We start from the raw sequence: 11,841 nt of genomic DNA on the forward strand, positions 1-11,841 counted from the left end.
TCGTTGAGGCTGTGACCACCTTCCGGGCACACATGCGAAGAGTCGTCTGATAATGCATAAATTAATTCCTTGCCGATGACTTAAGAATTGAGATGGAATTGAGCACAGTGATACACACAAAGCAGGGAGATATGCCATCAACTTGTTCGTCATTTCATCAATCGTATTCGAAGCTCAATAAATCTCATTAAAAGCTTGTGAAAACCCAACACATTCCAACCGTTCTACCTCTTCTCAACATCCTCAACCCTATCCTCCCCCTCATACCCCGCCTCAATCTCCTTCACACCCCTCCCAAGCACCATAGACTCACTCACACTTCCCTTCCCCTTCGTCAACTCCGCCCCCTTCCGCCCAATCAGCGTCCACTTCAAGCCAAACAGCTCATCCATACCCTCCAAACTCTTGCCCGCCGTCTCAGGCAAGAAGAACCAGACAAATCCCAATCCAAGCAGCGTGACTGCGAAGAAGAACCAGAATGTGCCTTTGGGGCTGAGACCGGGAGACCCGTCGATCAGCATCAGCGGCACGGCTTTGGAATTGCCGTATTGGTTTACGAAGTGGAAACACATTATGAGTGAGACTCCCAAAGAACGGACACGTAGAGGGAAGATCTCGGCGCCGATGAGGTATTGGATACTATTCCATCCTAATGCCCAGCCTACACCGGAGAAGTAGATGAATACAATAGCACCTGTACCAGCGTGTTTGGCGATTGTGCTTTGGACTTCGCCGGAAGAGATGGTTGGGACGGCGGTGAGGTAGATGGCGATATAGAGAACTGAGACACATTGGATAATAATTCCAATTGAGAGTGAGCGTTTTCGACCTATAAAATCGACGAGGAAGAAGGCGCAAATGAGTGCCGAGACAAATTTTACGACGCCGAAAATGGCCGTTGCGAATAGTTTTTCTGATTGTCCTGTCGTACCGAGGATAGCGAAGAACTGAGGGGCGTAAATAGTGATTGAATTAGCTCCGCTCCACTCTGTCCGTGTGGTTAGTAAGTATATAAAAGAAGAGCGGAGGAAACTTACGGCCCATGAGTTGACAACCGAGTCCGAGGAGTATTGCATAGCGGTTGCGTGGTAAGATGAAGAGTTCTTTGAACGGACCCCAGAAGCCAGAACCATGTGTAGCTTCCATTTCACGCTCTAGTTGATCGTGGATATCTAGCATTTCTGCTTGGACGTAAGGATGCTCGGCTGGTAATTGCCGTAGCTTGCACATATTCAAAAGCGCTTTTTCGGTTTTACCCACTTTAGCGAGCCAGCGAGGGGATTCGAGCGCGAATAGTGAGAGGATGAGGATCAGACCGGCGAAGATTAAGTGGAGAATCGTTGCGTCGATCCATTGTCTCGAGGTGTTGTTGGCAATATGGATGGAAGTTCCCCAGTTGGCCTGATTTGAGTCAGTCGCTTGTACCCTTCCTCACTATGTAACAACTTACGAAGTATCCAAGCATGATGCCTAGGTAGACCGAGCCACTGAAAATGCAGATACACAACCCACGGATACTTCGTGGTGCAGCCTCTGCCAAGTATGCTGGTGCCACGACAGTAGTCTGTCCGATTCCTAGTCCCATGATAAAACGACCTGCGAGAACCTGACCATAGCTTCCGGCTGAGGTGATGTAAATGATAACTCCAACTATCCAAATCAGACAAAGTTGTCGAGTAGCCCAGATACGTCCTAGCAAAAGTCAGTGTGTGTTTTTCGACAAGAATACTATTGAGTGTCGTACCAAGTTTGTCACAAGCGATGAATGCAATCAATGCTCCTCCAACAGATCCAATCTGAACCATTGCTGTGATGTTTCCGACTTTCGAAGCGAGTTCTGTCTTACTCATGGTGACAGACGTTTTAAGGTTATACTCTGTTGAAAACTGTTAGTAACAAGAAAATTTAGGCAGGACAACTCTCAATTTACCAGAAACAAAACTCTTTTGTGTAACAGTCGTTCCAATCAAACCTTCATCCAAACCTCGAGCAGCTCCCTGGCTGTACGTTAGCTTCTTGGTTTTTCTTAGACGGACGAGCATTTTGAGGTACCATCAGTCCAAAGCAAACAACACTGAGCGCAAGCCGCCAGTTGAAAGCCTCTCGAGGTGTATCTGCCAGCGCGGCCTTGAACATCCCCGGTCCAACTGGTTGTCCTCCCATGTTTGCGTTTTCTTTTGATGAGATTCAAGCAGGAGAAAGACTCGTTGAAGTTGTTGGATTCGTCACAACATCAACTTTATGAGTGCAAATGAGAGTGAGGAAGAAGAAGTCAAGAGCGGTCAAAGATAAGATTCAGATGAGGCGGGGTTCCGAGGGGTATTTCAACATTTTCACACCCATGCACTATTCCAGATTTCTAAGTGAAATAGCGGACGAATGATTCAGGTCACAATAGGCCCGAGAGAATTTTATGGACACGACATTGCAGCAGTGGAGATCTAGCCGAATGATTAATCTTATCCTCGCCCTGGCAGATCGTGTCCCAATACAACAATCTACGGAGTATACCGCACCGGCAAGAAAGCCGTCGTGGGGTTGACAAGGTGTGAGCGGGGAGCCCATGGGGAGAAGATGACGAAGCTAATGCCCCTAATCCGGATTGGAAAGTAGTACAGAAATAATCAACAAGTTGATTGGGTCACCAAAGGTGGGTGTCAAAACAAGCTCCACCGATCTGTCAATTACGAAGCTTATTAGAGTACAAGCTTTGCCTAGATTGTCGTGGCTCTTCCGATGCTAAATCAATTGTCTGACAACGGTCCGGGCGTTCTTTTTTAAAAAAGGAAGCCGAAGTCCGAAAGAGTACAACACGGTTAGCCAGCTGGCCGGCACTGAAAATGCACAGTAAAATCAATAATGATCCTTCTACTGCAAGGTTTGGTGACTGTGATGTTGAAGTATTGTTTTCCCAGTACGACTCAAATCCGTCCACTTCTCCAAGCTTGATAGACTGACTTTTGGCAGCTAAATCCCTTACTCACAAGAGCTTCCACAAATAACGAGGGCCATTCATCGACAACTTGCGGGCCGACAGCTGCCTCGTCCAGCTGAAAAGCCCGAACTGTGGCAGGTTTCGTCGCCACCCAAAAATCGGGGAAATATCCAGCAACCTCCCAGTCAATAATGGCAGCGACACTGTTTCCATCAACAGATACCAATATATTCGTCGGCCCCAGGTCTGCATGACAGAAGACTAATGCGTCTCCAAACAACGGGATGGGTTCTTTCGACATACTTGACAAGTATTTCTTCAGCTCACTATGCGTTAATGGCCCTAAAGTCGTAATCCACCAGGTTGGAACAGACATAGGGACCCTATCCATGAGCCAATACTCGAGAACTCCGCATCCAGAATCAGACTCATATTTTGAAGATGTTTTTGACGCGAGCGAGGCGCAATGGCTGGCAACTTCGACAGCAATGGTCTTGCGCTGGCTAGCAGAAAGATCAGGCCATGCGGCGTTAAGCGTTCGGGCATAGACTCGTCTTGTGATCAAGAAGGTGCGATGCATTGCTGGATCATTCCATGAGTACAGAACTTCTGGTAAAGGTACCGATGGGAACTGTTCGCGCACAACTTCGATGGTGGTGCCTTCAAGCTGTCGACCTTCATACCATGACTTCGCCTTGCAAATCGCTTCATTTCCAATACTGAAAACGGAACCTCCAGTACCGCACTCCTGAATGCGATCAACTGCCGAGTCTCCTTCGCCGAAACCAACAAGAAGGGCTTCATCTCTGGGAATAAGACGAAACTCGCTGTCGCCGTCTTTCCAGGAAGCAATGGTGTTCAGTTGTTGCGCTTCGGCTACGCCGATTTTAACACATAGCATTCTCGAACCTAGTGCCCAGAGGGTAGGACTCATTCTTTTGACAGAGTCTCGCGCGGGCGGTTCCATTTCACTAATTAATGTCAGAAGCAGTCTATCTCCACAGCTAGTGGTGCCAAAAACATACCGAAAAACCATCTCGAACGAATTCTTAGCCGTACCGATTGTACCGTTTTAGCTGTACGGAAAGATCGAATAGATCGAATTCGGAATTCAAAAACAGTCGTAACTAGCCAGCGAGAAGCAAGAGAGCAAGTTCGGATTCGAAAGATCGTGAATACATCAGAAGGAAGTCTTTGGTCACATCCCACGCGTTCACACCGCCCCAAAAATCAGGCTCCGACAAGCCAATCCGTTGGTTGCCATTGAGCGTTCTTTGCCTGGTGTCGAATCAACGTTGACGCGTAAGAAATTATTTTGATCTTCGGCAGCTTCATGGGAGAAAACAAAATGTGGACTCTATCACGTGTGTTGAGACTTGTTTCACGTGACAGAAATAATCATATTAATACTTCTTAAACTTGAGGCAATGGGGATGGAGATTGATGTTGTCTCATTGGGAGATTATCTGCATCTTTTATCCGATTGTTGCTGTTCTGGCTACACAAGATAGTTGAAGCTGATCCGTCAGTGGCCCTCCACCGACAATTAGAAAAGAGGAGAGGATAACTTTTGAAACGTACTCTTTTTATTAAAACGGCTAGCGAAAAGAGTATTGCAATACAAATGTTCAAGTTTGATGCAGAGAATCTAGGTTGTCGGAGTCAGATAGACGTGGACATGAATATCAACTTGTCGCACTACTCTAGCTAGTTGCTTTCAACGTCACAAAAAAGCACAAAAAGTGTGATAGTTCATGTTTCTGTATTCTTTTGAAAGGGGGTATATAGTGGCTATACCTACGTAGAATACTGTTAACAACTCGTGAGTCACTGGGTTCGACGAGATGAGGTGGTTGTTGTGGTATTATGACTACAAATTTGCTGGCTTTGTACATCTCTCAAGATCTACCATTTGCAACCCCTTCACGATATCCGATGGCACCGGCACTTCATACCGGAAAGTCTGTAAACTATATAAGAAGAGCATCTTCTCGCAATTGTTGGAACAATATTCAACAACACTACCACAATTGATCGACTTACCTTCCACTTCCACAATCCCTCCAAGATCAAAAGCATATTCCTGCACTGCAACGCAAAATCTCGACCTGAAACTATGGGCTCTAAAACTACTACTCAGCTGGTCAACAGCAATACCGTTACTACCATTCTTGTCAATGGAATTTCCTGCTCCAATCCGAAATGCAACTACATGAACAACCACGAAGAAGCAATTATCTGTGATCTATGTGGAGAATCTATAAACTAGAATCAGTCTTCAAGTCTTGTACCATCCGTTTAGGCCAATATCCATTTAGGTAAGCTCCGATGGCTTGCGCTCTCCATTTGAGACTCGTCACTCGCTAATTTCAAAGCCAGAAAAGACTTGCTCATCTCGCCGCTTCAAGTAATGGATGGGAGTTTTTCTTGAGATATAAGGAAGTGACTGGGATTCTTAATGGAAGCGTAGATGGTTGATGGGATCTGAAGAAGAAAAGCGGACGATGATTTAATTCAAGTTTATGTCGCAGCTTCTTGAAAGCCAGCAGTCGTTAATTTTCCACAGAGAGACAAATTATTTGAATGACATTCTTAGCTTCAAACCTAATATACAGTAGATAACTTGTGTGCGAATGTTAATCTGGCTGAAGTGTGACCAGTTGCATAACCAGGGAAAAAACATGGGTTTGACTTTCTCCTTGACCAGTAAATCTGGAATACTGATGACAGAACGAAATTCTATAAACAATGGCGAAGGTTTTCTAGAAATTGTAGTTGCTTCGCAAAGTCGATCTTCCATACAAGCAGGTCGTTGACCGCCAGTCAACCGAAATCGAAATTGATTGTGTGTAAACAGACCTGTTTCGATAACTGTGGTTTAATTACAGACTTGAATAAAGCAAATATCATAATATCTTACAGTTCTCATTTCACTAGCTTATTTCTCACTTCTACTCAGCACAACTAGAATAGAATAATGCCTTAAAAAGAAGCGAATGCCTCTCCAATGTAGTGCGAGTAGGATTGATACTTCGAATTAGCCAACTACTTGCAATGTCCTGCTCTCCACATCAGTTTCTTTCAATATCAACATCAAATTGGCGTTGAATTACTTTCGTTTCATTGTCAAAACTTGTAAAAGAACCGCTAATAGCTGTTTTCGCTGTGGTATTATTGGCGATATCCTCAAGGTTGAAGTATTGTGCATATTTCCGATCTGTCGATTTTAAGGGATCTGGTTCTGGAAAATTCTCTGTAACTTGAGACCGTGAAGTTTGATTCATTGCGCATTTTGAACCCTGAAGGGTTGATCCGATCAAGGTGAAAATATGCGACGTGGCCTTGAGGAGCTTTTGCCAAATGGAATCCTTCTGGCGCGCAGAATATGCTGCTGCTGGCATACAGGCACAAATGATACCAACAAACATCTCAGAGAGGCTGCTCCACAAAGGGTTAGAACTACTCTCCGGTGCAAACTTTCTGAAACAAGGTCATGCTTACGTAGAAATATTCACAGGAACGAGAGCCCATGTTGTGTCAGTCGATGTCCAAGCTACAGAATTTGTCCCGAGTCCTTACATAAAGCCAGACAGGAATACGGAGATGATAGCGATCTCACGTTTCAATGACATTTGAAGCCCCCAAACTCCCATGATGGGGAGCACGAGTATGTAGAGACGGATGACTAGACCAATAATGGCCTGCGGTACAGAGAATGAGAGTAATTGCTCCTGCTCCTTTGTTGTTACATGCGCCAACCATGATGGACCCTTTTTGGGTGTTGCGAACCAAAATACGCAAACGGTCAGAACAGTGCCAGTAACTGCGGTAGTGATCAATCCAATCCATGAAGATATCCTCAGCTATAGGCTTCCATCAAAAATCTGGAGATAAAGAACAAAGAACGAGGTTTTAGGGAACAGAAAGGCAGGGGGCGTGAGTACGGAGACGAACCAGACAGGCTACACAAATGTTGCGAACGAAGCTTTCAGGACTGAGAAATCTGGGCAAACTTACAATCAAAACATCGGGGCTAGAAACTTGCAGAATATTGATATTTCACATGTGGATGCCTACTTTTCCCCTCTGCACTCCTTGTTGACTGTTTAGCAGAGAAATCATAGGTGTCAGGTAGGGAAACCCATACCCCAAGTACAGGATGCGTAATATCCGACAGAGGTAAGCTTATAAAAATAATTCAGACATTTTCTAGCTGACACGAGTTGTAGAAAGACAAACCACAGCCGGCAACAAAATACCTAAGATTGTCAGAACAGAGAACGGTCGAAACAGCGCTGCAAGAGAATAACATACCATCATCACAGGTGATTCTTTTAGTTAATAACTTAATATTATCTTTACATAGACTCTGTTCAGTACGAAGCAAAGCATTATTCCCAAAAGTATCGAGCTCACGACTATCTGAGTCAAGCCACGCCCTGGAGGATCCACAAAATTGGATTCGACTCTAGGAGGAGGCAGAATAGCTGGGGTCTTGGAGAGAAACACCAGAAGTTCTGGGGATGTGCTCGTCAGGCACGGATCTATTTGAGCCATGGTGAAATAAAATGATTTTATGTTCCTGACAAACGACAAAGCTCTAATGATAAACGTATTCAAACACAGTAGCCCATGGCTGATAGAACTATGGCCGCAGTATCGATGGGCACATCTTTATTTTAGGAACTCTTGGTCCAAAGGCAGGTAGCTCTGTTCTAGTCGGGTTTTTTTTCAGGCCGTACTAACAAATGCGTGCCGTTAAAATACAGTTGGATTGTTGGTATTAGGGAAAAGGAACTGTGACAGCGAATACATTAGCTTGCTTGAAAACAATTAGCCCAACTACCATGTAAGCGCAGACATGCCGTTTTCGTAATACTATACGGTCGCGGCCCACTTCGTTAAAAATCCAGCTGGTCGGAGTTTGCAGTAATCTCGGAATCGAAAAATTTGCATTTTAAGTCGCTCCGAATTAGTGTTATGGCCCTACGCAAGCTTCCGGGTTGCCGTTCCGGAGACATCCGGTAGTCATCCGAGTCAGCTGACCCTTCATTATTGGCAAAGTGACCTGAACATTGGACAAGATAACATAGATGCTGGGTAAAGTCGTGCAGAGGTACAGCGTGCCTGGCAAACCCGCCACTCGCAATCCGAATCCAACCAGCATACCAACTGTCTAGTCCATGGCTCCAACGTCATCGCCGGCGGTTTGACCTCGAGTTATTTGAAAATACCGGAACCACAATCATCTGAGAAGATTTCGGCATTGGTGAGATAATTTCGAGCATACCCTGGATTATCTTTATACCTAGTCCTTCTGACTTCATCATGGTGGCTCCCACCAGTGAAAAGGCAGTCTTGATCTTAGGGGGCTGCGGTTTTGTTGGCTTTCACATCGTCAATCATTTTGTCAAAGATCAATTCTTTTCCTCAGTTGCTGTCGTCAGCCGTACTGCCGCCAAGAGTACGAATCGAGTTGACGGCGCAACATACCATGAAGGAGATTTAAAAGACCAAGAGTCTATAAGACGAGTGTTTGATCAGATCAAACCTTGCCTCATAATAAATGCAGCTTGTCCATCACCAGTCACGGGAACTCTGGGAGAGTACAATCTTGTCACCGTCAAAGGAACACAATGTCTTCTCAAACTCGCCCAAGAATCCAAGGATGTTCAAGCACTTATTTACATCTCATCATGTACGCTTGCTAAAGGTGCCGAGCACCTAGAACTTACAGAAGACTATCCGCTTGCCAATACAGATCCAAAAAGCTCAGCATACGCTAGAACGAAAGCGCTCGCAGAAATTTCTGTTCTGAAGGCCAACAAACCCTTCCCGCTTGACAAGACGTCTCCCGACGCATCTTGGGCAGGCTATCTATTGACATCTGCGCTTCGCTTTCCGATCGTCTATGGAACGCATGATCCTGTCGGCATACCTGCATGTCTTAATGCGCTGAAAAAAGGCCAAACGAATGTGCAACTTGGAGATGGGAAGAATTTGTGGAGTTTTTGCAGTGCTCATAATGCTTGTGTTGCTACTTCGATACTCGCGCGCAGACTGTTAGGCCTCATTGATGTACCTGAAAGTAAGGTCACTTCTTGTTATTTTCCAGCTTGGTTCGCAATTCTTTATCTCATGAACTTCATATCCAGGTTAATATGTCTGATTGTCTTATTATCAACGAGATGATTTTCACTGAGAGCTAGCTGACCCTTGATCTATCAGTGAGTCATGATACAAAAGTTGACGGAGAAGCATTCAACATCCACGACGGCGAATCACATCTATTCTGGGGATATGCACGCACAGTGTGGCGACTCGCTGGTCACAAGCCAAACAATGAGCGTCTCATTTCCATTCCAGCAGGGCTTGTGCTAGCACTGGCATCATTCTTGGAGTGGATATTCTGGATTTTTTCTCTAGGAACCAAAAGACCGTATCAGCTCGGAAAGCAGCAGGTCGAGTACGCTTGTTTTACGCATACCTACTCTATAGAAAAAGCCAAGAAGCGACTTGGGTTCAATCCTGTACAGACGTTTGAAAAAAGCCTGAACGAAGCTGTCACATGGTCTATGGAAAATGGAGGTTGGGGCAAGAAATCAAAATAAGTCACGGCTTAGTAAACTATGCCTGGTAGAAATTCAGTCCGAAATCAAGGAGAAATTTTGTAATCGGTAAAAAAATGTACTTCAAAATCCGCTTCGTACTCAGGAGTAGATGCTGTTGTGGTTCATTTTCAGATTGTGGCTTTTGTAACACAAACACTGATTTTTTTCTCCATAAGAGAGACCAAGGATTTGACCATTGTTCTTAGCTTGAAAGCTACTGATACACTGGGAGTAAGCTTCCTCTGCACACAGAGTTTAATCCTTCATGTCAGGCAATTCTAGAAACTTGGATACTTTGGTACTTACTAGCGACATGAGAGTAGGTTGATTGGATGTCTTTTGCAGGGATGTGAGTCGTGCATTCAGCTCAAGGTTGACAGCAGCCTTGATGTTTCTTCAACTTACACCTGCCATACGACATCCAAAGCCCGGCCGCAAAATTTCGAGCTGCAATATAGATATTCTATCATCTTTATCCATCACTTGGAAGCGTCTTAGAGAAGGTGCGCCAACAAACATGAGACTCATCAACACGACAACACTTTCTCTGGAAGAGTTCATTGGCGATAACATACCTAGATACGCTATTCTTTCACATAGATGGGAGAATGATGAAGTTTTATATCAAGACATGTCTTCGCAGAGTCGGACAAGTAAACGGGGTTGGTCCAAAATACAAGGTTGCTGCCAGCAGGCTCTGGCAGATGGGTGGCCCTACGTCTGGGTCGACTCTTGCTGCATAGATAAAGCAAGCAGTGCAGAACTTTCAGAAGCGATTAATTCGATGTTCCAATGGTATTCTAAGGCCGCAATTTGTTACGTATACTTATGCGATGTTCCGGTCGCAACTCAACAGTCGGCCGAAGAGCTTGAGTACCTACGCAACAGTGAGTGGTTTACACGAGGTTGGACTCTCCAAGAACTACTGGCACCACCGCATGTAATATTCTTCGACCAGGGATGGAATGATATTGGTACTCGTCGAAGCCTTAGGAGCGTGCTTATCACTATCACACGTATCAATTGTATTGATGAGAAAAGTACGTTCAAATCTGCTAGCGTCGCCCAAAAGTTCTCTTGGGCAGCTCGAAGAAAAACCACCAGAGAGGAGGATAAATCTTATTCATTGATGGGACTCCTATCAATAAATATGCCAATTTTATATGGCGAAGGTCAGCGAGCATTCATGAGGTTCCAAGAAGAGGTCTTGAGAACTTCTGCGGATGAATCCATATTTGCTTGGGCACCAGAATGGTACCAGCAATATGCTATAACGAGCTTGCTCGCACCTTCCATTGCTCACTTTGACACTTGTGGGAACATTATCACCAAGAAACTTCCTACCGAATTCAACAGGAGAGAACCATATGCGATGACGAACAAAGGACTTCGAATGGAACACCGCATTCTTTGTGATCGAGACTCATTTGACAGAACTAGACAGCAGAGCACTTCATGCCAAGTTATCCTAGCTTGCGCTAAAGAAGACTGGTCAACCATATTAACTCAATCGTCTTATATCGCTATTGATATAGTGGTAGACCCGGATTGGGTACACGCACACAGAGTACTTAGCTCAACACTCTCAAGAAACGTCCTCAATGTTGTCAGTATGACTACCATCAAGCCAGATCAAATCTTGGTCAAACCGTTATTTTTCGAGAATGATGCGATAGTCGACAACTCCAACCTCTTCCATCAACATTCCTTCCTTCCGGGGAAATATTGGTTAGCCTCAGAATATCCATGGAACGTAATAAATATACAACCTGTAACTGACCATGGATATGAACTCGACGAAATCTGGAAGAAACATCTCGACATGACCGAAGCTCGGTGTTTACATGAACTTCCCCACCGTGACGAGTTCGGAACGGTGTTTTACAATTTACTTCTGATATTTAGACATCAGTCTTCAAACGACTCCTTCGCTATCATTTTGTTTAGATTCGAAGAGCTGGTCGCCGTCGCCGATATTGTTGAATTAAATTCTTTGGAAAATGAAAGCTATGTTATGGGTTTAGTGGAGATTTCTTCGCCTGAAAAAGTGCCTAAGCGGGCACAAGATCGGAAGTCACGTAGGCTGGTGAATGGGGACATTGTCACTGTGAGTATTAGACTAAAATTCATTGATAACATGACGTTTTGGGGAGTGGACATCAAAATGATACCGGTGAAGTCCCATGAGATGTGCGGGTTTGGCGCTGATCCTGAACTTCTGATGCATCTCTAAGTGTTCGGAAGAGGAATCGTTGCAGATTGGTCTGATTAGTCTTCTCGAATTGAAAAAACAAC

General features: G+C 44.8%; 5 protein-coding genes across 5 annotated transcripts; 2 read left to right on the forward strand and 3 right to left on the reverse strand.

Annotated features, from left to right (window-relative positions):
* Nucleotides 1-224: 224 nt before the first annotated feature.
* Nucleotides 225-2,163, reverse strand: GLAREA_05186 (MFS general substrate transporter; the record flags this gene model as incomplete). Its single annotated transcript, XM_008078475.1, has 6 exons — nucleotides 225-988; nucleotides 1,038-1,401; nucleotides 1,451-1,692; nucleotides 1,745-1,876; nucleotides 1,931-1,997; nucleotides 2,053-2,163. 6 exons carry the CDS (start codon nucleotides 2,161-2,163, stop codon nucleotides 225-227), a joined length of 1,680 nt encoding a protein of 559 aa, XP_008076666.1.
* A 758-nt stretch (nucleotides 2,164-2,921) lies between these two features.
* GLAREA_05187 (Protein kinase-like (PK-like)) lies at nucleotides 2,922-3,971 on the reverse strand (the record flags this gene model as incomplete). The annotated part of the gene is made up of 2 exons (XM_008078476.1): nucleotides 2,922-3,906; nucleotides 3,961-3,971. The coding sequence occupies 2 exons, from the start codon at nucleotides 3,969-3,971 to the stop codon at nucleotides 2,922-2,924; spliced, it is 996 nt and encodes a 331-aa protein (XP_008076667.1).
* A 2,035-nt stretch (nucleotides 3,972-6,006) lies between these two features.
* On the reverse strand, nucleotides 6,007-6,697 carry GLAREA_05188 (uncharacterized protein; the record flags this gene model as incomplete). Its single annotated transcript, XM_008078477.1, has 2 exons — nucleotides 6,007-6,373; nucleotides 6,555-6,697. The coding sequence occupies 2 exons, from the start codon at nucleotides 6,695-6,697 to the stop codon at nucleotides 6,007-6,009; spliced, it is 510 nt and encodes a 169-aa protein (XP_008076668.1).
* Nucleotides 6,698-8,263: 1,566 nt separating this feature from the next.
* On the forward strand, nucleotides 8,264-9,546 carry GLAREA_05189 (NAD(P)-binding Rossmann-fold containing protein; the record flags this gene model as incomplete). Its single annotated transcript, XM_008078478.1, has 2 exons — nucleotides 8,264-9,023; nucleotides 9,164-9,546. 2 exons carry the CDS (start codon nucleotides 8,264-8,266, stop codon nucleotides 9,544-9,546), a joined length of 1,143 nt encoding a protein of 380 aa, XP_008076669.1.
* Nucleotides 9,547-10,063: 517 nt separating this feature from the next.
* On the forward strand, nucleotides 10,064-11,779 carry GLAREA_05190 (uncharacterized protein; the record flags this gene model as incomplete). The annotated part of the gene is made up of 1 exon (XM_008078479.1): nucleotides 10,064-11,779. The coding sequence occupies one exon, from the start codon at nucleotides 10,064-10,066 to the stop codon at nucleotides 11,777-11,779; it is 1,716 nt and encodes a 571-aa protein (XP_008076670.1).
* Nucleotides 11,780-11,841: the final 62 nt, after the last annotated feature.

Source organism: Glarea lozoyensis (assembly GCF_000409485.1).
Source record: "Glarea lozoyensis ATCC 20868 chromosome Unknown GLAREA10, whole genome shotgun sequence".
Lineage (NCBI taxonomy): Eukaryota > Fungi > Ascomycota > Leotiomycetes > Helotiales > Helotiaceae > Glarea > Glarea lozoyensis.